The sequence below is a fragment of the Sceloporus undulatus genome, chromosome 4 (genome assembly GCF_019175285.1).
Source record: "Sceloporus undulatus isolate JIND9_A2432 ecotype Alabama chromosome 4, SceUnd_v1.1, whole genome shotgun sequence".
In the NCBI taxonomy this organism is placed as follows: Eukaryota; Metazoa; Chordata; class Lepidosauria; order Squamata; family Phrynosomatidae; genus Sceloporus; species Sceloporus undulatus.
The window spans coordinates 102,777,836-102,803,679 of NC_056525.1; the positions used below are offsets into that span (position 1 = coordinate 102,777,836).

A 25,844-nucleotide genomic window follows, 5' to 3' on the forward strand; every position below is an offset into this window, starting at 1 on the left:
GAACAATGATTTCCAATGGGATTTTTTCGTATCCCGAAAATTTCGTAACCTGGGTATTTCGTATCCCGAGGTACCACTGTACTGTATGCTGCTGGCCCCCACTGCATTATGTTGCTTTAGAGCAATTGCTATGGATTAAGGGGCCTGCCTGGCTATCCTTTCTCCTCTCTCAAAGTTTCTCAAACTTGAGCCAATACAAAGAGCTCAGCAGAAGAGAGTATGTGGAGAGATAACATAAATGATTCAGGAGTTGCTGAATGCTGCTTTGTGGCTTTTCATATTTATACTACCTGCCCCAGTGATGTTTCTACCTCCTTTGTCCACCAAACCTTGAAAGCATGCATGGGACGTGTTAGATTCTCAGCATTTTAAATATAATGGACCTTTCTTCTGAGTAAGCATGGATGGTAGGCAGAAAAATGTCATATAAATGTAACATAAAGCCACAAATGCCCAAGGGGTGCCTGGTGTCTTCTATATAGGTGCTATGCTATTCCATGCAATTAGGAGGTGTGCTTAGGATTGTATATATTATACTCTCCCAACATTTCACAGATGAAAATCAGGACATGTGTGGCCAAGCAACATCAGAGTGTGCTCAAGATGGCGAATGTTATCAATGAGGAACAGCACACAAGCTAGGAGAGGCTGCGGCAATTTGCTTTGGCCTGAGCCTACTGGGAAGGGCAAGATCTACCTCCTTCTCTTCTTTTCCCCTGATGAGTAGAGTGCAAAGTACTTTTGCACTTTGAACCCAGTTTGTAGCAATTAAAGTAAGGGGGGAAAATGGGAGGAGGACGTATACTGTAGATGATTCTATGTAATGTATGATACAGGTTTCCTCTGGGCTACATGGCTAGGGAGATCCCCAAATGTTTGTCTGACCCCTAATTCTGTGAATCAGCAACACTGAAAACAAGAAACACATTAAAATCAGAAAGCCCACCAGCAGAAATATATGATTCCATAGTGTACTTGAAAAATTAACAGGCTGCAATCACACTAAACTCAGTGGGAGCTATTTCTGTGTAGGATTGCCCTGTAAATCTCTGGAGTAAAAACCACCAGAAAATAGTTTTGGAATGAAGTCCAAGCCTTCTTGACGCTTGACAACTGGTCCTTCTTGAGCCATGTAGTTGTGCAGCATCCATCACATGCCTATTATGACTGACATACAGCTGTGAAGGCCGTAACATGGTTTCGTGTGAAATGGCGGCTTAACATTCCAAAGTAATGGAAATGTTTACTGGGGGTCCCAATAGCAGGACCAATCGTTTGCCCAAGCGAGGCCAAGAAATACACACCAACTGGAGAACAGCTTGGCTTCTTGGCACTGGCTTGTCTGTTGAAATGCCGCTAACAGCTGCTGTTCTCCTCTTCAGGAAATCCCACCACTTTGCACTGAAGGAAGGATTAAGCAGCCAAAAGTCCTGCCTTGATTTACAGTTTCGTTGAGCTTTTAACACCCCATGTCCAAAGCTACAGTTTTATGTGGGCGACCTAGGCTCAGTACCAAGCAGATATACAAATTTACCTCGGAACAGAATCGCTGAACTGAAATCAAGAGAGTCCATTAGCAACCTTTTCCTGTCACTTCCAGTAAAGCCGACCTGCTCTTGATTCCTGTCAGCGTTTGAACACGGTTCTTTGAGGGATATCGTCTTAAACCCAAAGATCTTTTCAAGGATCCTCTGTCAGAACAAAGGTGGCTCCCTACCATTTATGTTGTACGTTCAAACACTGCAGCTGCACGGCTGAAATCCTCACACACCATTAAGGTAATTCCTCTGTGGGAAAAAAAAAACCCAAACCCATAAAGCATTAACAGCATGTGGAGTATTGGGTGGCAAGACCCACCTGTGTGCTCACATAGAGGCCATGGGTTTGGGGAATGAAGAGCCATAAAACCAGATGCTCTGTGACTAATGCAACTCATGTAATGAGAGCGAGCATTAGTGAATTGTGGTGCGGGTGCATTAGAAACAGTCAGTCACTCAGGAAGACAGCGCAAGAGAATGTACAGACACTTGTGTGGGGCCTGGGTGTCTGAAAAATAATGGTCGGCATACATTTCTTTCTCTTGCTGGATGTTTTTGAAACTGACATGTGTGTGTACGTATGTGTGTTTTAGTATCATAGGCATATTAGACTTCAGGCGGAATTACAAATGTTACTATCATCATCGTCGTCGTCGTCGTCGTCGTCGTCATCATCATCATCATCACAATAATTGTTTATTTGTATAATTTTTTTTTAAACCTCCTTTATCTGAAATTCCAAAGTATTCCAAAACCCCAAACTTTTTCCATGTGTGGCTGAATCCAAAGGTATCACCATATTAGTCTGGAAAATCAGTCTGCAAAATCAGTCTTGTAGCACCTTTAAGACTAACACCATGCGTAGCTGAGAAGGTGACACCTTTCGCTTTCTGGTGGTTCAGTGTACACGGACCTTGTTTCATGCACAACATTATTAAACATATTGTACAAAATAGCCTTCAGGCTATTGTGTAAGGTGCATATGAAACATAAAAGAGTTTTGTGTTTAGATCTGAGCCCTGTCTCCATGATATTTCATGATATATGTGTATGTATATTATTATGCTTTATTTATATAGCGCTGTAGATTTGCACAGCGCTGTACATACAAAGAATAAAATAGATAAGAGTAAACCTGCCTATGGCGTACAATCTAATTCAAATGTAGGTATTCCAAAATCCAAAACAAACCTCCAAACTATTGGATATGGGAGACCTTACGTATAGTGCTGCTGTCACTGTACATGATTTTGCAAGTAAAAGACCAAGCGGGGGGGGGGGGGGGGGGGATCCTCTCAAATCTAATTCTATGCCCTCCATCATAAAATCTAATTTAGACATGACACAAAAGGAAAAGGGGATAGCAGTGGGGGGTCAGAATTAATTCCAGCAGACTTAAGAAGCAGACTGCTTCTTCTCTCCCGTTTTGGGCAGGACAGTGACCATTGGGATGGAGGGAAGGCCTTTCATCTGCTTCTGGACCCATACACAGTCCTATACTAACAGTCAACTGTAGAATCATAGAGTTGGATGGGAACCCCACTCTCTGGTTCAACCCCTTGCCAAGGCAGGAATCCTCAGCTAAAACGCAACAGCTGATAACCTTGGTGCTGCTGTTGTTTTGTGCCTTCAAGTCATTGCTGACTTATGGAGACCCCAAGGAGACCCTATCCTGGGGTTTTCTTGGCAAGATTTGTTCAGAGGTGGTTTGTCATTGCCTTCCCTTGAGGCTGAGAGCATGTGACTTGCCCAAGGTCACCCTTACTTCTGTTTAAAAGTCTCCAATCTCTAGCCTCCCCAATAGATAATTTCCTAAATTAAAAACAAAACTATTACTGCTAGATAATAACAAATAATATTATTATTTATAATAATAAATAGTGCCATGATTTGGTGTTGTTAACCACCCTCGAGTCGGTCTTGACTCATGGCAACCCTGTTTATGAGACATCTCCAAGACCCCCTATCTTCTATTACTCTTCCCAGTTTCTGCAGATTCATACCTGTGACCTCCTTAATTGAGTCCCTCCATCCAGCATGTAGTCTTCCTCTCTAATTCCCCCCAAATTGCTTAGCATTATTGTCTTTTCTGATGAATCGTGTCTTCTCATGATGTGACCAAAGTATGACACCCTCAGTTTAGTCATTTTTACCTCCAGAGAAATTTTAGGCTTGATCTGTTCTAGGACCCACCTATTTGTTCTTTTTGCTGTCCATGGTTTCCTCAGCACTCTTCAACACCGCATCTCAAATGAATTTGTTCTCTTTTTGTCCGTTTTCTAAACTGTCCAGCTCTCGCATCCATACATAGTGATGGGGAATACTATTGCGTGTATGATTCTGATGCTATGACACTGGGAATCAAAAACAATGGGCCCAAACAAGGAGGAGGTTTCTGGCATCTATATAGTATAGCCCAATATATTTATTCCTACATAAATGTATGATGCAGAATGATTGTTAGTCTTTTACTGTTTGTATTGTAACAAACTAATATAATTGTTAAAGAAAGTCTAGATGGCACCCTGCTTACTATCTGGTAATACAATCAGGTAAAACCCCTTTTATTCCTACATGCTTTTGAGAACTGATTTTTCAAGGGAAACAGGCCTTGTATAGTGTGCTAGGTCTTTACTTGTTTTTGTTTGTAGTTTGTTGTCACTGGTTTTAATTTTATGATGGTTTAATTGCCTTTTAGTTTTTGCATGCCGTTTTAACTATTGTAAGCTACCTCGAGTCCCAAACGGGAAAAGGCAGGGTATAAGTATAGTAAACAAAGCAACAACAAGGACTAGCTCAACTGTTAGGCTGCCTCCACACTGCAGAAATAATCTGGTTTGACACAACTTTAACTGCTGTGGCTCAGTCCTGTGGAATTCTGGGAAATGGAGTTTTGTGTGATAGTCAGCCTTTTATTTCAGAGAGCTTTGGCAGCACAACAAACTACAATTCCCAGAATTCCATAGGATGGAGCAATGACAGTTAAAGTGGTGTCGAACTGGATTTCTGCCATATGGATGCAGCCATCGACAGTGTAAGACAGCATCAGTTTTAATTTTGGTTGCCTTAGCAGGGCAGTGAATTATTTAATCTACTTACTTCATTCATTCATTTAAATATTTATATTCCACCTAGATCACAAGATCTCAGGAAAACCTTTCCCACAGGGAACCAGAGAAGAGCTTATGGGATTTTCTGCCTCATGTACCAAAATAACTTCGCTGGTTTCAGAAACAATGCACTTTATAGGGAAGGGGCAACATTTGCTGTTCTGCCTCAGGAAGGAAGGGTCTTCTTGGGCTGGTCCTTAAAATCATGCATTTAGAATTCTATGGATTTGCCATATAATATATTACCATTTGAAGTTGCCTGATTGCAGAGAAAATGTGGAATACCTGCACTGAATATCCACCTGCACTGAATTAACTCCATTACATACATCATTCCAGCAGCTATTCTCTTTCTCCGCTGTTTGCCAAATGTGAAACAGATATTGTTGTATTGGATGAAACCACTTGGGATTGGGTTGGGTTGACTGATATTTAAAAACCCTTTAAATCTGTCTGAATCCCACTGATTTAAATGAGCATCTTCTAAGTTTAGACCAAACACATTGTCATGTTGGTACAGTGTTGTTCGCAGGGGGAAAACCAATTTCATTTTTTAAAATGGAAAGAACTGCTTGCTCCTTGAATTTGATCTTCATTTTTTTACATCTATAGCATGTGAAGTAAAGAACTGGCATGAATCCTGTATGAGAGTTATATCTTCACAAGTGGATTTATGTATGTGAGTAGCAGAATTGGGCAGTTCTGTAATGTCCATATTGAATAGTGGTTTGCTGTTATGTTATTACATAGCAGAACCAGCAAACTGAGGGGAATCACACTGGTCACCAATGTGCACTGAATACTCTTGCCAGGTTCCCACTATATATGCATTTTTGCAGTTAAATAACGGTGTTTTTTAGTGCCTCTGCTACATAGCTAGACATATGCAGTTACATTAAAAGGTTATATAGGATTCAGGCGCCTGTTATTATATAACACTAAAGAATGGTGAGTTTTTTCAAACAGAACAGATTTTTGCAGATGCATGTCAAAACATACACTGCCTAGGAATTAAGTCTACTTGAAACTTTCTTGCTGTCACCCAGGATTAAGGTTTGAATGATCAATCCTTGAGCTGAAGAGTGATTTTTTTTCATGATTCAGTTGTGCCTGGCAGATAAAGGTATACTTTTTGCCTCTTGCTTACTTAAAATACTGCAACCGCTTTACTGGAATTCCAAAGAGAAGCCCCCCCATTTTATGCTTCTCAGGAAATCCAGAGAAAAATGAACCTCATGCATTCCATGAGGCCTTTAGTGGTTTCATTATCGACTTCAAATGGAGCTGAATCCTATTTCCAGATTTCTTAGCCTACCAAATGCCGCAGAATACACACTGTTATCTTCAACAAATAGGAAAAATGGTGTGTAAATGAGAAATAACAGTCCCTATGATTTTATACCCAAATATGTTTTAACATGGATTGAGACCAACGACGTTGGGCTGAATAGTTTAGGAGGAAAGTAAAATGTATTTAAAAGCTGCAAGTTGTTGCTTGTTCTTGAGGAAGCACACATCTTTGCTTGAGCATCAGATCCTAATACTGTACCTAGATATTATACCACTACAAATATTTTCTTAAATGTGAGCACTGAATGTTGTGTGCATTGTAGTCACAACACCTAGTAATTGAAGGTACGCATGAGCAACTGCTGTAATTGGAATCTGAACAATATTATTTTTTACAAAAATTAAAGCAAACATATTTAATCTGTTTTTTTTTTAAAAAAAATGAAGTACAGTATATGGGAATTGTTATTTTAAAAAGACCAAGGGAGATTAATGCACAAACCAGAAAGACTAGTCATCTTTTCAAATTACTGCACAACAGCTAAATGCTGAACAAACACAAGCGATCATGATGATGTGAACATTTTGATTATATAGTGGCAGTGGATGGCAGTGATGAGCAATCCGGTGTTAAACATTTCCAGAAAAGCAATTCCTAATTTTGCATTATTCTCATGGAAAAGAGGGGCAAGGGATAAAAATGGCTTTTAAAGGGCATCTTTAATTCTTCAATAGTATAAATGCAGACTGCTAAACTTCCAATTAATACTATAACTTAATCAGGGCATGCAAAAAGTCTGGACCAATCTCAATGATGCATAAATAACTAGCAAGCTGAATGGCACCTCTTGGCCTTATGTATTGTCCCAATTGACAGAACTCATTTTATATTAAAATCAGGGTGTTCCTTAGACAAGGTGTACTTTTTAATTTTATCTAGCTCTGGAGTGGGCAAGGTATAGTCTATGAGCTGTTTTCATGGGCCTCAGTTTCTTCCCCCCACAAATAATTTTCCTTCTGCTTCAAAATATTGTACCCCAAAATGACTTCTAAGTGGAAGGCATTTTCACCTCAATTGGAGCCTCCCCCCCGCCAATTTATGGCCAGGAGTATCCTTTTTTGGACCAGGAAGTGACTTCTGCTCACTTCCTGTTGTTAAAAAAAAGGTGTCTCCTGGGCTCATGAAGGCCCCGCATATTCTCTACAGCGAACTTGGTTCTCCTACTTTAGTCCTCCAGGTGTTTCTCAACTCACAGAAGCCCAGCCAGCTTGGTCAACAGTCAGGAATTCTGGAAGTTGAAATCCACAATATCTGGAGGACCAAAGTTTGGGAACCACTGCTCTACAGGGTGCTGGGGGGGGCAAATGTTTATTGATTGATTTATTTTTTGCAAGAGCAGGCTGCAATGGGGAGAGTGGGGTGTTAATATATAGCTCCCTAGCCTTCCACCTTGATCTAGATAAAATGCTAAAATTGACCAACACAAATCTGGTGAAGAATTGTATTAAAAACAAAAAGAAAATAAAACAAAAAGAAGGCAAAGTTTTGGTGAAATAGGAAAATGCCAAACCTATGCCCAACAAAACAGATGAAGTAGTAAAGTAGTACTCTCTACTATGTGTTTAAATGTATTGAATCAGTGCCATTTAGATGCTTTGCCTCACGTTCTTTACTTGGGATTTTCTAGGAAACCCATACACCTTGCATGCTTTTTTAAAAATAAAAAGTGTATCTACTTATGTGACACAATAACCTGCTGAGTAGAGCCCATTGTTATTGTCTGTCTGCCTTTTTGCTGCTGTGTATCTATCTTACATGTGTGTGAAAAAGGGGATCAGATAAAACTGGGTTCTATACTCAGAGATATGTCTATGTTGATAGATATCCTTGTTCTGCCAAATAAACCAATTGGATAAACATCTCCAGAGCGTGCTTTGTCCAAATCTGTTTTGCAAAACAATTTTCCTGCAAACATTTTGCTGTGATGTATTGATTGAATGAGACACCAGCTACAAATTCTGTGAAGTAGTTTATTGTTGCCTTTGATACTTTTTTGCCTCCATTGAACTCATGTCTGCAGAATGAAAGTAAAAAGATTGAACGAAAGTACACCTGACATCAAACCTACACTTGCCTTTCGTTAAAGGCTTTCTATGTAGTCATCATTAAAGTGTATTTTGGTAGCATCCTTCAGTCATTCCAGATCATGAGTTCCGCAAATGAACAAGATTTTTGTTGTTGTGAGCAGGCATTCGTTATGGATCTTGTAAATAACAGTTCTATAAAAAGGACAGCTGAGGGAAAATACAAAATGCAGAGAATGCTAGCAGACATCTCTTTGGGAAGCAGAGTACATCTTATTTAGTTCCAACTTCACATCACCATACAAAGAGCAACAGCATATATAAAAAAGCATAGTAATCTTCTCAGTTACCGGGAACTGACAAAAAGATCTGCCTGTTTAAGAAAAGAGAGAGGCCAAATTATAACAAATTCCAGTGTTTGCATTACATTTGTCTCACAGCATTTCATTAATGATCTCCATCCATTGCGATGAGCCAAGATGTACCACGACAGGCCATTTGTTCAGCTTGCCAATTTGTCAAATGTGGTGTACATGAAGCTTCTGCTTCTAATTAAAAGATGTTGAGTACCACACAATAGTGGATAGCTTTAAAATTAATGCAGAAGCTGGAATGATTTCCGGGGTTTATCACACTTTGTCTGAGAAGATTACCATGATGAAAAATGATGTGAGGAATAAAGAATTTAATACAAAAGAGAGAAAGAAAGGCTCTTTCTTAGAGGCGTTCTAGCTTTTCACCGAGGAATTCTTCTACACTGTCTGTATTCCACTTGAGGATGCTCAGTTCTTCAGCAATGTTCCCAGTGTCATCCAACAGCTTCAGTACAGGATCAGAGCCACGTACATACTACACAGAAAAATAAATTAAAGGTTACTGTCTAACCCTCAGTGTACATAATCACTTTTCTTCTCCCCGCCAAAAAAAATTAATGTTGTATATCAGAGTTCTTCATGTGTCAGTTCCAGGTTGTATTAATTGCTGTGGCATGGTATTAAGAATATATTTATTCAGAAATAAAAACCAAAAGCAAGGTAATATGTCTTTCATCGAATGTGCCCAAAGCTAGATTAACTGCTCCACAGGGTTGAAAATTTAGATCTCATAGAAACTTGGATATTGCCACTAGATATAAAATAACGCGTTATACTCAGAATAGAAAAGAGCAATAGTCATGCTGAAAAAAGTTGCTAAGATCAGAAGAATTGTGCTACATTGTATGATGTCATTTCCTGCCAATTTATTCCTTAATTTGCAGTAGTTAAATTTGAGACACTTTAAACACGGTCTAACTTTTCTTTGCCCATTCTACTCAGACAGCTACTTGCTGGGGATCCTGCACTGAACAGAGGATGGACTTAGATGGCCCATAACGCCCCTTCCAACTCTATGATTCTATTAAAGAATCCATTCTAAGGAATTCCATTTTAATTCCTCCTGGTCTCAATAAAACCAGTAACAATGGCAGCTAGTGCGGCTTTGCCTTCTTTTCTCAAAAGGGGAAGTCAGGGCATCAACACTAAGTCAACTAGAAGCAGAGGTCTTTCAACTTGTGATGAAGTCTGGACCAAGCAAATGTTTTGCTCTGTTTCAGAGACTGGCATTAAAGGAATCTGCTCTTCACTCCTTAGCAATTCACTGAAATTCCAGGGGAATTGATCTCTGTACTGCTGAGCATCCATGGCCAGGATAGAAGCCACTGGAAGACTAGCTTAGAGAGCCTGGAGATAGTTTCTTAATACCCCCACAAACAATTAAATCATTATTTTGAAATTTTCCATGCAACAACTGAGTTAAATGGTCAATATAAATTCCTACCACCAAACCTGTTATTTTAATAGAATGTTTTCAAGACTCATGTATGAATTTAACATTGTTGCCCTTTCTATAATAAGCTCAATCAATTATTTACAGGTGATCCAGGCACATTCCAAAATTATTTTCTGTCTACCTGACCTACCATTTACACTGTTACCTTTTCTAAATGATAATGTTTGAAGAGTGCTCATTAGAAAATAGCAAGAGAATCAAACAAAATTAATACATACCTTGATCTGCAGTCCCCTGAAAAGTTTGGGCTTGTCACTCTTGACAAAAGCTATAATTAAAAAAAAAGTTATTCAAACATATATAAGCACCTGAAAATGAGTATTTTGTGGCACCCTAGACGTACCAATAAACTGATACAGATGGATCAGATAAGCTAAATTGCAACAAATCTGTGGGTTTCCCCCCAAGGACCAAATGCCAGATGTCCTGGTGACATTTTAATCTGTCATGTGTGATTCCTCCAAAGTATATTCCACAGATGAAGACTCCTCATGAAAGCAGCAGTCACAATCACTTCTTCAAGAAAATAGTAAAATAATGATTAACACTGGATTATTGTTAGGACCAATGCTTAAGATTTAATACAGAAATGGGCAGCGGCCCAAGAAGTACTGAGTCTAACATCACCCAGCAAGTTTCAAAGGTGTGGCTGTCCATCAGCTGTCCTTATCTTGTATCACTGTGTGGATATGTCCCTTCAGGTTGCCTTTTGATATATGACAACCCCATGATTTTCATAGGGTTTTCTTAGGCAAGGAATACTCTGTCAACTCCTTCCTCTGAAATATAGCCTACAGTACCTGGTATTCATATCACTAATATGACTATTAATTCTCTTCATCTTTCCTCTGTGAGGCATAGGGTCCTATGTGCCAGCCACAGTGTATCCACTGTTGTGCTGGTGAGAGAACATGGCACTATCATGGCTGCCAGCCTTGGGCCAGAAACTGAAAGCAGATAGGCAGCATCAGGAAACCGGCACTGGCAAATCTCTATATCACTAACTTGCTTGTCCAGCTTTGCTGAAAATTGCTTGGCTGTCTGATGAACAGAGAACTTGAAGTGTTTGTAACCATTGTGCTGAGCATTTGGTCAACTGAAAGACACTTGTTTGTAGGCACATTTCTGTCTTGCTGCTGCTATGACACCAGAGAGGACAGATCTAACTATGCTGAGAACAAAACCAAGCAGGAGGGCAGAAAAGAAGTCTAACACCAGTTTTTCTATGTTTTCTGTCAACCGAAACTGAAAAGCATATTGTGGTACTAGCACTTTCTAAATCTATGAAAATGAATTGAGACATCATCTAGATTAAGATAAAAAAATGAGGAGACAACCTGTTGCTGTTTCATAAGATACTCTCAATATGGGAAGTTATTTGAGGATAAGAAAAACTTCAGAAGATGTTGTTATCAAAAAGAACTGTAATGGGGGATAAACATACAATTTCCACTATGATGGAGAGTTTATTTACTAGGCTTTTGAGAGAATAGTAACACATGCATATGCTAAAATTAGCAAGAACCCTGTATCATATAGCTGCATCTTAAAAATATTTGTGTGTGTGTGTGTATGTGTGTGTGTGTGTGATCTTACAGAAACAACACTTTGACTGAGCTATTTTAAATCAGGGAAATAAAACCTTTTGGCCCTACAAGCTCCATCAGCTTTAGCCTGTATGGTCAACTGTGAGGGCTGGCAAGAGGTGTAGTCCAAAAACATCCTCAAGGCTACAGCTACTTATTCCTAGTGTAAGTTAAGATTCTGGGCAACATGGCTAAAACTTCCTATTGCAGTTAGGGCAAATCGTAGCTGCTGGTTCCTCCTGCCAACCATGTATATGCCTGAAAATAGACAAACAGAATAAGCTAGAAGCCTAACAGATTTCTGTTTGGGTGTCTGAACTGCACTTCAAGGTCTACCTGCAAAAATTTAATGAGCAAGTGTTTCAAATGTTTCATAGGGGATTGTTTAATCACATCATGATGAGATCATAAAATAAATGACATTCACTCCTAGACCTTTTATTAGGCCTAATGTCTTTTACCCCTTAGGAACTCAATTTTGCATGGGGAAGTATAATACATTTTTAAAATTGAAGACAGTATGAAACACGATTATACAATTACAAATCAATTAAAAAGTATTTATTTGACTGGCAGGTTTTGTTTCAGATTTATTTATTATAGATAGAAAAGTGGACCTAAAAGGCAAATAAAAGAGGATGTTTACGGATGGGATTTCTAAGACCACTTATCTGTGACCACTTAAACAGACCACTATTTCTGCAGCAATTCAGTTAATTAGACTGCCAGATCTGTATCTTTTTCCTTTAGTTTTCATAAAGCAGTGACTTTACTTTGGTCAGATTTTATTGAACCTATCCTTTCCCCACATTGGAGCAGAATGGATTCCAGCAGAATGATAAGAAACTACATTTCACTATTCTCTGTTATAAAAATTACACCCAGGCAGCACAAAATGAATGAACAATCATCAGTGTGACTGCAATGCCTGCACAACTCAGCAAACAAATGCTACAATTTTATAATCCTCATTAAGGGAAAAAATTGTAATGGGCCCTATCAAGCAAGAATTAACTCAAATGTTGGCGGTGAAAGTTTTGACAATAAAGGGCCATTCAGATCAAGATAACCTAAAAATACTCCCATCTTCCAAAGCAGCCATTTGACCTTCATTCAGCCTCTCATCCTGTAAAAGCCATTGAAGCGACATGCAGAAAATAAATATAGCCTTTACTGCCGAGGCAGTAGTTTTTACAAGGAAACTGCTGGAGGCTAATCTGGATCAAGAAGGTGTTGAACAGGGCAAGTGTAACAAAATCTGTATGTTATGGGTTTCTCAAAATGTAACACAACAGTGCTTACACGATAATGAGTCCTCTTTTTTGTTCCTTGCTTATATACATACAGTTGCTCACTCATGTACTGCTTTCTCCACCATTTTCTTCTCAATCTCCTTATTTCTATCTCAGAAGCCACTGTCCATCTCTCAGTCTGGCCCTTGCTTTTTTCATCAAATAGCTGCTAAGACAGCTAATAATCCAGTATTATCTGCAGAATGGCTCAGCACTGCAGAGCTCTTTTTATAAAACCTTGGATTACTTAAGACAGTGGCTGGGAAGGAATGCCAGCGCTGAAATGATAGAAGTTGGAGAATGGCAAGCCATTAATGTATACACCTCCAAAAAATGCAACAACAACAGGAGCAACAGCAAACAAAATCCCCAGAGCAAACTGCACATAGCTAACGGATGAGTTTAAAGAAATCTGCCCCCTGCACCAAACTAAATCTTTCAAAGCAGAACTACAGGCATGTGGATATTTTAAAGTGTATGCATCATGCCCACATATATAATGGAAGTTCATGACAAAGGGAGAAATCAAGTGACTGTGTGGAATTTCCCCCTCAATTTTTCCTCTGTATCTGTCTTTCCCTAGAGATTAATGAGCAATATTCCCCAGCCTCCACCTCCATTAGGAAACAAGAAATCTGCCTGACACAAAAATTATACATTAAATGGCTTTGCTTAAAAAACAAATGCAAAAAAACTTTCAGCTCTTTGAAGCAAATAATTCCAAGAAGGGAATCCAGAAACAGACTGAGTAGGAAACATTATTGAATAAATTTGACATTTGCAATCAGCGGATGCATCCATTACACAATTTATTGGCTGACAATCACAATAATGACTTTGGCACAGAAAAACAAGCTGAAATTCACTGTATTCTGCTTTTTGTGTCTGGTTAAAATAGCCACTTAATGCTCATTTCACTTGTTAAGTCCCTTTTTAGCCAGCCCCCTCTCTTGGCATTAGTTTTAAAATACTTGCAGTTCACCTAATGTATGTTCGAGGGCATGTTAATACTGTGTAGTTCCTGAGAAAACTTTATGAAAAGTTGAACAGCTGTGCAGATAATGCACTGTTTCATGCTTGTGGGTCTATTTAAATTTAAATGAAGGCTGTGGAGTATTAAGTTTAGCTTTTTGCACTAATTGTGAATTTTTATGGATTGGGATTTGAAAGGGAAGAAGGACATTTCTCTGTCCTAAAGCTTAATTTTTACAAACAAATCAGAGGAAAATGCTGCAATTTTAATGACTTTTGTTTGCAGTATCTTTCTTTCTATTTGTAACCTTTTTTCTGTCAATGTATGCATTCCATTTCCCTTTTCTATTAGTTGGGGTTTGCAGATCCAGAGTGCTATATGTAGACCCTTGCCTGTCCACAGAGGAGGGATGGGACTTTACTTCAGAATCTATACAAACAAATTAGGTATAAAGGAATCATCATTTTTGTGATACATTTTGATACAGGACTTAACATAACCACTAGTTTCAATTACACTTACCCTGAACTTGAGGGAACCTCCCCAATTTTCATCCACATACTTCAAGAATTGCCCCTGCATAGAGCTGCAAGAGAAGATAATACATAAAATATTTAGGAGACAAAAATATTTAACATATACATATCTGTCTAAGTCTATTCAGATTTAGAGGTGAAACAGACTGCCCAAAAAGAGTGTATTGGGGCTGCCCTGGATCTGTGACAACTGCATGCGTGCGGCTCAAATCCAGCCCCTCACCGCTGTTTTAAAATGGCTTCTGAAAAGGAGTGTTTTTTTACTGCTCCTTTTCAGGGCAGCTTTTCTGGGTTGAAACAACTTGGTGGCAGCTTCTGGGTGGCTTGGGTTCATGCATCATGTAATCACAACACCCCAAAGCCACCTGGAAGCAGGCTTTTTTTGCCCGTCTGGTTCGGGCCTTTGTCATTATTAAATTAAATCCCACTGATTTTAGTGGGTTTACTCCAAGTACAATGGGCCCTTGGTATCTGCTGGGGTTTGGTTTTTCAGGATGCCAAAATCTGTGGATGCTCAATATAATGGTATAGTAAAATGGTGCCCCTTATACAAAATGGCAAAATCGAGGTTTCCTTTTTGGAATGTACATTTTTTGGAATATTTCCAAGCCGTAGATGCTTCAAGCTCTGGATAAAGAATCTCTGGATATTGAGTGCCAACTGTATGACTACATTCAGCTCCAAATCTATCTACTTTGATTATTGTGAACCTGTGGCCAGCATCCATGGAGAGGGTGAGGGCTAGTTCCCCTGATGTCACCTCACTGAAAGCTGCAAAGTTGCTTCCAATGTAATTTAACTTCTACCATTTAAAAGTGAAAAGAGTTTTAAATTTTGGGGGGGGGGAAGAGTCTCATTGACTTCAGGTGGATGCCTAGGGGTTCTGTTGGTTGCAAAATGGGGCCGAAGGGAGGACACTTTCCCCCACTCCTGCAAACAATGTTTAAACAAACAGCCTGTAAATACGCTACATCAGGAAATCTTCTATCCTTATTAAGACTAACTACTGGATCCAACATTGCTTCAGTGAAACATGCAAGAGAAACAAGCTGCTGAGTTTGGTGGATTTAGTCATATTGTCAGATTCACAACCATTGCTGTTTTGTTTTTTGAGGGGGTTTGGTGTTTGTCTTTGATATGTAGCATTTTTGAGGCCTCAGTGTTCAGTCAACAATTCAAAAACAAGTTAGTTTGCCTGGGGTATATTCTTGGACAACTGAAAGCGCGAAAGATGCCTGGAAGGATATTAATTAAATTATGGTCTGCAAGGCAGGATCACACTGTTCACAGATCATACTAAGCCATTTCCAGTGTATTTCTCTCTCTCCAATTTTCTTTCTCCCTATTTCAGTGTGATTGTGGGAGAAACAATTCAGGGACATCCACCGGTTCTGAGTTCAATCACAGTCTTAAACAAGGCAGAGTTCATAAGCCAACAACAAACCATACTTCCTAATTGTGGTTTGCAGAAGATTAAAACATGCTTTTGTTTCCAAATTAAGCAGGGATGGGGATTGATACACAAGAAGCCACAATTTAGCAAACCACAATGTGGCTTACTGCTATATGGGAACCTGGCCACTGACATGAGACTAACACCTGCATGATTTCCCCGTCATTTACTACCCAAAACAAAGTTCTGTAGACCAAATAAATCCACCCACAAGACCTGAAAAACCTAAAAAAAAAAAAAAAAAAAAAAAAACCCAAAATTTCATGAAGACAAATCAGTTATATTTGGGCAAATGTAGTTCTGAGTAGTTTTAAGCTGAATCAGACCCACTGATTTCAATGGGGCTTACATTTGAGAAGCAAGTCAGGAGTGGTATAGTGGTTTGAGTGTTGGCCTACAACTCTGGAGACCAGGGTTTGATTCCTAGTTCTGCCATGAAACCCACTGGGTGAACCTGGGCTCTCAGCCTCAGGGGAAGGCAATGGCAAACTTCCTCTGAACCAATCTTGCTAACCCCATGATAGGTTTGTCTTAGAGTCGCTATAAGTTAGAAATGACTTGAAGGCACACAACAACAACATGTTGTAGACTAGTACCCATCAAAAACTGTGAGTTTAAACAAAGTTTGTTTGATGCAATATTTTAGTGTTAAGACAACCAACAGTTCTACTGTAACTTCTCTTGTTTATCTGAAAAGTTATTTTAGCTGTTAAAACAGAGGCAGAAAGACTAGTGTGGCTCTTGCAACATGCTCTGAACTCCCCAAGCTCCAAGAACCACCAAAATATTTTCCAGCTCAGAATAACTTAAATATATATATTTTTTCAAAAATACAACCCAGTGTAAAATGTAATTTTGGGGGTTCTGTACTCCCAAACAGTAAGAAACTCCCACCAAATGACCCCAAAAGGGAAGCAGCAGTGATGCCACAGTGCGCAGTGGTCCTTTCCAGGAGACAAAATCATATGCTGCACCTCTGTGTTAAAACCTAGCCAAACCAAAATACCCACCAACTGTTTCAAATTTTATGTCAGATTTTTGTTTTCTGTAGACCAAATAAATCCACTCATTTAATGGAATCAATAACTGTATGGAGCACATGACTAATTGACAGGGATGAAGAAGTAGCTTTGTGTGACTTACATTAGTCAAGTCTTCTTTCCAGATAAAAATACAATGAAAAGCCACAGATGTAGACTGCTATAACTCTTTAGCATCACATTCTGATAAGCACACAGCTAGATTATTATTTTACTACATCCATGTAGTTCCCCCACCCACCCAAATGAAAACTGACTTTGTAATTCGCAAGTAAGTAGTAAAATCCAATCAAAGTTGAAGGTTTTCAAAACCCACTTTTAAAATGGGAGAGATTGTGGGAGGCAGTTTTGCAAGATTCAATAGAGTGTACTATTAGTGATAAATTGATAATTCTATTTTAAAATAATTCCCATACTGTTTTTACACACACACACACACACACACACACACACACACACACACACACACTGTTGAGAGAGTTTGTCCAGAGTTTTGAGATTTGGTGGCATTAATAAATAGAAGACATCAAACTCTTTATTTCCATCTTAATCCAAGGAAGCTGTTTTGCTTCTAAATTGGATCTAAACTAGCAATAATGAAGTGGCCAAGGGCACACAAACTGAAGTTTAATCCAGACATGACAAAATTTGAATTGCTTTTTGTGATTTATAAACACAGGACTGCATTTTCTTATAGCAGCCTGCCCAAGGTTTAGGTGAGGCATGTTTCTCGGGAGATTATCACATTGCTTTTTCCCCGATCTGGGCAGGGGCTGAAATTGGACTGAGACCATGTGTTATCGCACAGTTCTGTGCCCAGATTGGAACTGTCCTGTACTCGATTGGAACATCTCCCATTACTTTGCTAAGAACAGAAAAGAAGCGTTTTAGCTAAGTATGAAAGAAGTCTTGAACTGGCATGGGATGGTAACGATCTGGGCACAGAGCTGTATGATAAGGCACAGTCCCAGCCTGGTCTCAGCCCATGCCCACAACAGGAAAATACAGCCAGCGCGATAATAGTCCCACCACTTCAGAGGCACATTTTGTGGGATTGGGAAAGAAAGCTTTCTCAATGGCTGCTCCAGGACTCTGGAACTCCCTACCCAAGGAGGCTAGGCTGGCTCCTTCCTTACTGTCTTTTTGTTAGCAGCCAAAGATTTTCTCTTCCACCAAACTTTTGGAAACTTGCTATGAACTTTTTTTTAAGGGTACTGTACAATTATATATTCTTTACTTTTAAATCAGTGCTTTAAATGGTTTTAATTGTACAGATACTTTTGATACCAATTTAAACTTACCATTTGCATGTTTTGAGGTACATATGTTTTTGTTTCTATTTCTTATCTTGTAAGCCACCTTGATCCCCAGTTTGGGGATATAAATAAAGTGACTAAGAGAATGAATGAATTCAGTTCTGGTGGGAGGAGGACACTGTAATTAAACCTTTTATTGTTTAATTTTACATAATTTATTGTGAAGAAAATTTGATGGGGAACACCATAAATATTACAGTCTGGTTCCTGAGTTTCAAACTATATTTAATAGGAACCCAGCATTCAGAGACTGTTCAGTATAGATATTGAGCAGACAGAAAAGAAGGAATATGGTATATAGGCCTAAATTCAATACCATGCATGTAGATCCTCACGGGTACTATAGGAGTTTCTTCCCCTCTCCTTTCCCAAGTAGCTCTCTATGCTGACAATAAACCTGGACCCATCAAATTGACCCATCTTTCTCAAGCACATTTTGGGGACACATAAAAGGTTGTAGGCAGAACTGCCCACTTCTCAGTTCCAATGACAGAACAGCCCCCATGGTGGTGTGATACCATTAGATCTTTCCCTTAAGTCATGTTTTTAGCAGATCCGATAAAATCAGTGGGACTTAACTTAGTCATGATTAATTTACATCTCATTGATTCCACCTGATCTTCTCTGGGCATTAATAAGTACAGCCCACCGTAAAAAATTAAAAGTGTGTTTTTATACTGAAACATGGGAGGTAAAGGTTAAGGTTGACAATTACATTATGTTCATTTTTTGTCTTGAAAACCCCCAAAAGATTGGAACTGGAGTGCTGAAAAGGGTTAGTTATTAAGCAATAATAATTCATCATATGAAAGTAGGTAGGTAAGGACCTCCACACCAAGGGAAAAGAAATAGATAAGGGAAGCTCTTATAAAACTATCTCCAAGCTCTCATTTGAGTCATTTCAGTTCCAAGAATGTAGCTAGAATTAATTTAGTAAGATGAAGTTAATCCCCTTCTGCATGTGATTAAGAATGTCATACTTAAGGTTCTTTAGGTTTATTTCAGCTTTTTGCATACTCTTGACATTCCTCTGCAGTGTACAAGCAACAATTAACCTTTCTTGGGTTATATTTCACCATATGGATTTACAAGCAAACTGTCACATTTGATCCAGAATTATTCTAAATGTTTTCAGAGCTCTTTTACCACAGTATGAATACTAGTGTTAGAATTCTCCATCTGGTTCCCGTCCCCCACAAGACAGCAAAATTGGCTACAAATTTGTTCCTAAAACCTCTTTTTGAGAATGATAATGTAAAACAGCCTCCATGTAATCTCTTTATGGTGGAATATTCACTAAATATTTGTTAACTGTATTTATTTAGTTTCAACAGTTGGCAGAACTATGAACTTAAACACAATGGTTCTTCATAATGATCTTTGACATCTTGAAATTTTATATAGGACATGTATCAAAACAAAATGCAAGCAAGAAAGGGCATGTCTAAGTATCAGCATGCTAAACAAAATTTCAAACCCAGTTAGCAAAACTTCACATTCACAATCTGAACAGCAAAATGGGAAATGATGACAAATGTTCCTTTTAGTTCTCTCGCCAAGGAATATTTACCATATACAGTATACTCCTATATAAATTGACTGCTTTGGTTCACTTTGGAGGTATGCCGTTTAAAAGATGCATGCGCACTAAGAGTCCGGAAGCTGTGCCAAAGCTGCGCTCCAGTCCTTAGGACTGGATCGTGGCTTTGGCGCAGCTTCTAGACTCTTAGTGCGCATGCATCATTTAAAAAGCATACCTCCAAAGTGACCCAAAGCAGTTTTATTTTGGTCTGTCTGTATGGGGCCTTCATGAATATGTCGAGGGAAGGGTTTAGGGCCAAAATCATGAGTTTTGATATGACCCTTGGGTAAGTTGAGGATAAAACTTAGGAGCATATAACAAAAGATGAAGAGGGGAAAGGTTTTAACATTGGATTGAGAAAGGAAGGCACTGGAGGGAAATGGAGTATTTGGTGGGCAGCAGAGATCCAGAGAGGGAGAAGGACAAAGGGGAGAGAAGGTTTAAACATTGGATTGAGAAGGGAAGGCACTGTAGAGAAATGGGGTGTTTGGTGGTCCAGCATTCTTCACCACTGACTATGCTGGTGAGAGCTGTTGGGAGCTGCCATCCAAAGTCATCTGAAGAGCTGTGTAAGTTCTGCTTCTGGTGTAAACTAGTCAAGAACCAGAGTTAAGCTCTACAGTCCTACTGATTTCAGACGTTCAACAGTGCAGTTTCATACACATCAAGTTGAATGTGAACTCCATTAAGATCAATGGGACTTATTTCCAGGTAAGCAGATACAGAATTGTACCCTAAATATCACACTGAAATCATGGCAGTTGGACATGCTTAACTGAGAGCACAGCACCACATCTTTCTATCTATTCAATGGGTGGCCCAATCATCTGTTTAAACCAGAGACTGATTGCAATCCATTTGTGTCTTCTCATTACTGAAACAAAATGTGTACAAATATTACACCATACAGTCATCTTGCATTTGTCATCATAATTTAGTTTCCCAAGCTTTTATTTAATCATAATTTAGTTCTCCAAGTATATATTTTCTGACAAACTGTTGTGCGGGCCATAAAATGAAAGGCAAGTCATTTCCAAGAGAATCAGATCACAAATATGAATTTACAGGAACTGTTATGACCAACACAGTGTGAAAAATATCAGATAAAGACTGCAATGCCCCAGGTTAAAATATACATTGCTCCTTGAAGCTCATCCAGGATCTAATCTACTAACAGGACTGTTGTGAAGATAATTTGTGCAGATAGTGGGAAGCCAAGCAGTCAAAAAGACAAACAAATGGGTCATAGAACAAATCAAGCCAGAAATCTTCCTGGAAACCAAGATGGCTAAACTGAGGCTGTTGTACTTTGATCACATCATGAGAAGACACTGGAAAAAAAATATTGCTGGGAAAGGTGGAGGAAAGTAGAAAGAGAAGGCGGCTGTATGCTAGATGGATGAACTCTATTAAGGAGGTCATGGGTATGAATTTACAGGAACTAAGGAGAGCAGTGGAAGTTAATAAATCTTGTAGATGTCTCATCCACAGGATTGCCATGGGCCCAGATTGACCCGAGGACTGATTACAAGAAAAGGGGGAGAAACAACTATGTCAACAGCCAGAAGAAGAGCTGGGAAAATGTTTTATGTTCCCCATGCCCTCCAGTATGGGCAGGTAAGAGAAAAATCCCTTCTTTTCTTCACTTTGGAATGGAGTTGTTTTTCAAGTTTCTCGACTACAATTCTTAATTTCTATCTCTCTTCTTTCTTTCCCATCTATCCTAACTTTAAAAAAACAAAAACAAAACACCTTTCCGTTTCCATTACAATCTTTAGTTCAATATTTAGTCTGCCAAATATACTATCAAAGCCAAGAAAATTTCAGTTTCATTTCTAAGAGAGATACACCAACTGTGGGGGAAGCACTCTCATTGATACTGTCATGAATAAGATGAGAATCTGGCCCAATGAACAATCACTACAACTTTGATAAGAGTCTCTGGCAGAAGCCCAGAGACATGAAGGCTGTATAGCACTAAAAATAAAAGTCAGAATCCTTAAAGCTGACAGCTGCATTTTAATTAGTGTAACAGAAAGAAACAGACTTTAAAATGAAGTGAAATCAGGTCACTCAAAGTAAAATTAGCCCAAAGCACTAAATGCATTCTATTATCAATTCCTCTGAACTGGAGCCTCTGCATGGCAACCCAGATAAAATTATTCTCAAAGATATGTGCTGTTCAAATATTTCTACCTCTCTTATCTATTTGCCACACCAAATTGGTTTTGTTTTTTTTCCAAATGAATAGTTACCGGAAAAGTAGATTTATGAAGCTATTGTTAAAAATGGTTTTCTTGTAGTAGTATATTGCACTGGTTAACATTTGAACAGACACTTCTACAGCAGAGGTAAAAATCTGGTTAATTCAATGCTAAAAAGATCAAGAAGAGTTAAATGTTGTCCTGGGTGTGCTTATGAAGGCAATACAATATGTACAGTGGAGTCTCCGCATACGCTGCCTTTTTATAGGCGGCTTTGAGCATAGGCGCTCAAAGAAGCCGGCGCGCGCGGGGCGGAAGGGGCGGCATGTCCCATTCAATTGAATGGGCGCGTGCACCCATTGCGCCTCGCGCGCCGCCGCGCATGAGCCCCATTGAAAACAATGGGGCTCGAGCATAGGCGGATTTTTTTATATGCGGAGGGATCCGGAACGGATCCCCCGCGTATAATAAGGTTCCACTGTATATAACATAACATGGTTGCAGATGAGCCCCTGCCTCTATATGTAAAAGGTAAAGTTGAATGAAATGATAGGTATTCCCCATGCTGTGCATATGTGCATAAACTGAAAAACACAAAGGCCTGTTACAGACTGCCAAAATAAAGCTGCTTCTGGTCTCTTTGGAGGTATGCTATTTAAATGATGCATGGGTCCTAAGAGTCCGGAGGTTGCACCAAAGCCACACTCTGTTCCTAAGCACTGCAGTGCAGCTTTAGTGCAGCTTCCGGATTCTTAGGATGCATGCATCGTTTAAATAGCATACCTCCAAAGAGACTCGAAGCAGCTTTATTTTGGCAGTCTGTAACAGGCCAAACACAGATTACTTCAATAGGTATTACAGAATAAATAGAAATAAAGAGTTTAGTTACTTTAAAACCAAAGCAAGAGCAAAAGGAAAGGTGCCCTGCAGGAAGGTCAAAGGGAACACTATCAACCCACTATTTAACTAGTTCAGTAAACCCAGTGCAAACATTTTGCAGAGACTTACCACTGACTAAGAGAAACTGTTTGGAAGCATTGCTCCAACCAAGCATTCTGTTTTATGCCTCTGCTTCCTGTTTGCTATTAAGGTAATGGCAGCAGTTAAAAAATCATAGGACATTCTGCAGGCCATGTTTCACACTGTGTTTCCTCTTGCTCAGCTATAGATAGTACTGTATGGGCTGATGAGTGATGGTATGATACAACCTGTGACCCCAGCAACACCTAGGTGACTTTGATCAAACAAAACCCCCTCCTCCTCAATTCTTCCTTCTCTCTTTTCTGACAAAAATGGTGCTCAGTCACAACTGTGTAAAGCTCCATTATCTGAAACTCTTCTCCTCGCTAATTACACGTTAGAAAACTTAACTGTATCTTTAGATACAACTTTGGAAAAGTTAGGCTTATTAGGATATGCTGGAGACTCAATACATTTCTGTACATACTTTTAGTGAGAGTCTGCCTCTTACAGATCCAATCTTTTCCTAAAAGCTAATCCTAACCAACAGGGATGACCAAGTAAATGGAGTGCAAGTGGTAGGATCCTTAGGTGGAAGTGACTATGTTCTCCTGGAGTTTGTTATACAATGGAAAGGAGAAGCCAGGCATAGTCAGACACATATTCTAGACTTTAGGAGAGCTGATTTCAGTAAATTTAGAGAAATATTGGGGGTGATCCCATGGTCAGGAATACTAAAAGAGAAGGGAGTTCAGGATGGATGGGAGTTTCTCAAAAGGGAGATACTGAAGGCACAATTTCAAACAGTTCCAATGAGGAAGAAAAATGGGAAATGTCTCAAGAAACCAGGATGGATGACTAAGGAACTTTCAACTGAGCTAAGTTTTAAATAGAACACGTATAAGAAATGGAAAAATGGGGAAATCACCAAAGAGGAATTCAAAGAAATAGCGAGCACATGTAGAGGTAAAGTCAGAAAAGCTAAAGCACAGAATGAACTCAGGCTTGCTAGAGAGGTTAAGAACAACAAAAAGGGATTTTTGGGGTATGTCTGCAGCAAAAGGAAGAAGAAGGAAATGGTAAGGCCACTGCATGGAGAAGATGGCAAAATGCTAACGGGACAGAGAAAAGGCAGAATTACTCAACACCTTCTTTGCCCCAGTCTTCTCAAAAAAGGAAAAGGGTGCTCAACGTGAGGATAAAGGAGCAGAGGACAGAATAGGGGAATTTCAGCACAGAATCAGTAAAGACATAATACAGGAATATTTGGTTAATCTAAACGAATATAAATCTCCAGGACCAGATGAACTACATCCAAGGGTATTAAAAGAACTGGCAAATGGCAATAATCTATGAGAACTGCTGGAGAACAGGAGAAGTCCCAGCAGACTGGAGGTCTGTCAAAAAGGTGAAAAAGAGAATCCCAACAATTATCGTCCAGTTAGTCTGACATCAATACCAGGAAAGATTCTAGAGCAGATTGTTAAAAAGAGAGTCTGTGAACATCTAGAAGGCAATGCCATAATCACAAAAAGTCAACATGGGTTTCAGAGAAACAAGTCATGCCAGACAAATCTAATCTCTTTTTTTGATAAAATTACCAGCTTGGTAGATGAAGGGAATGCTGTGGACATAGTATATCTTGATTTCAGTAAAGCCTTTGACAAAGTTCCCCATGACATTCTTGCAAACAAGCTTGTAAAATGTGGGCTAGACAAGGCAACTGTTACATGGATTTGTAATTGGTTGACTGGCCGAACCCAAAGGGTGCTCAAGAATGACTCCATTTCATCCTGGAGAGAAGTGACCAGTGGGGTCTCACAGGGGTCTGTCCTGGGCCCAGTGCTATTCAACATCTTTATCAATGACTTGGATGACAGAATTGGGGGTATACTTATCAAATTTGCAGATGACACCAAATTAGGAGGAGTAGCTAATACCCCTGAGGACAGGATCAAAATTCAAAATGACCTGAATAGATTAGAAAGCTGGGCCAAAGTTAACAAAATGAATTTCAACATGGAGAAATGTAAGGTACTGCACTTAGGGCAGAAAAATGCAATGGTATAGGATGGGGGACACCTGGTTGAATGAGACTACGTGTGAAAGGGATTTGGGAGTCTAAGTAGACCACAGATTGAACATGAGTCAACGGTGTGATGCAGCAGCTAACAAGGCCAATGCTGTTTTAGGCTGCATCAATAAAAATATAGTGTCTAGATCAAGGGAAGTAAGAGTGCCACTCTATTCTGCTCTGGTCAGGCCCCACCTGGAATATTGTGTCCAGTTCTGGGTGCCACAATTCAAAAAGGACATAGAGAAACTGGAGCGTGTCCAAAGGAGGGCAACTAAAATGGTGAAGGGTCTGGAAACCATGCCCTATGAGAAGCGACTGAGGGAGCTTGGGATGTTTAGCCTGGAGAAGAGAAGGTTAAGGGGTGATATGATAGCCCTGTTTAAATACTTGAAGGGACGTCATATTGAGGAGGGAGGTAACTTGTTTTCTGCAGCTCCAGAGAACAGGACCTGGAACAATGGATGCAAGCTACAGGAAAAGAGATTCCACGTCAACATTAGGAGGAACGTCCTGACAGTAAGGGCTGTTTGACAGTGGAACAAACTCCCTTGGAGTGTAGTGGAGTCTCCTTCCTTAGAGGTCTTTAAACAAAGGCTGGATGGCTATCTGTTGTGGACGCTTTGATTTAGATTTTCTGCATGGCAGGCGGTTGGACTGAATGGCCCTTGCGGTCTCTCTCAATGTTATGATTCTATGATTTTACTCTGCGAAACTCTACAGCTGACCCGTTAATTTAAAAATCTAAATTTTCTTGCTTTGCTTTCCTTCCTAGTTTTGCAAAGGATTTTACTCATATTTTACCTGCTTAAGAACTAGGCTGGAAGCTCTGACTCAGAGTTCTGATGATTTAATCCTTGCCAAAGAACACTGTGTGGATTCTCACACATCCCTTTGCTCCATTTTCTCTTGTCCCTGTTCAGCAGTAACCCAGGTGGAATGAGATGGGTGTTCAGAAGTCAACCTCTATCATAG

General features: G+C 39.4%; 1 protein-coding gene across 1 annotated transcript in view; it reads right to left on the reverse strand.

The window, feature by feature from the left end:
• Positions 1–7,955: 7,955 nt before the first annotated feature.
• The window catches only part of SELENOF (selenoprotein F), a 35,140-nt gene continuing 17,251 nt past the window's right edge, over positions 7,956–25,844 (reverse strand). Inside the window, exons 3-5 of the mRNA XM_042462418.1 lie at positions 14,227–14,290; positions 10,072–10,121; positions 7,956–8,872 (exon numbers count right to left, since the gene is read on the reverse strand). Of these exons, the coding sequence (XP_042318352.1) occupies positions 8,741–8,872; positions 10,072–10,121; positions 14,227–14,290 (246 nt within the window). The 3' untranslated portion in view covers positions 7,956–8,740. The remainder of the gene's footprint in view (positions 8,873–10,071; positions 10,122–14,226; positions 14,291–25,844) is intronic.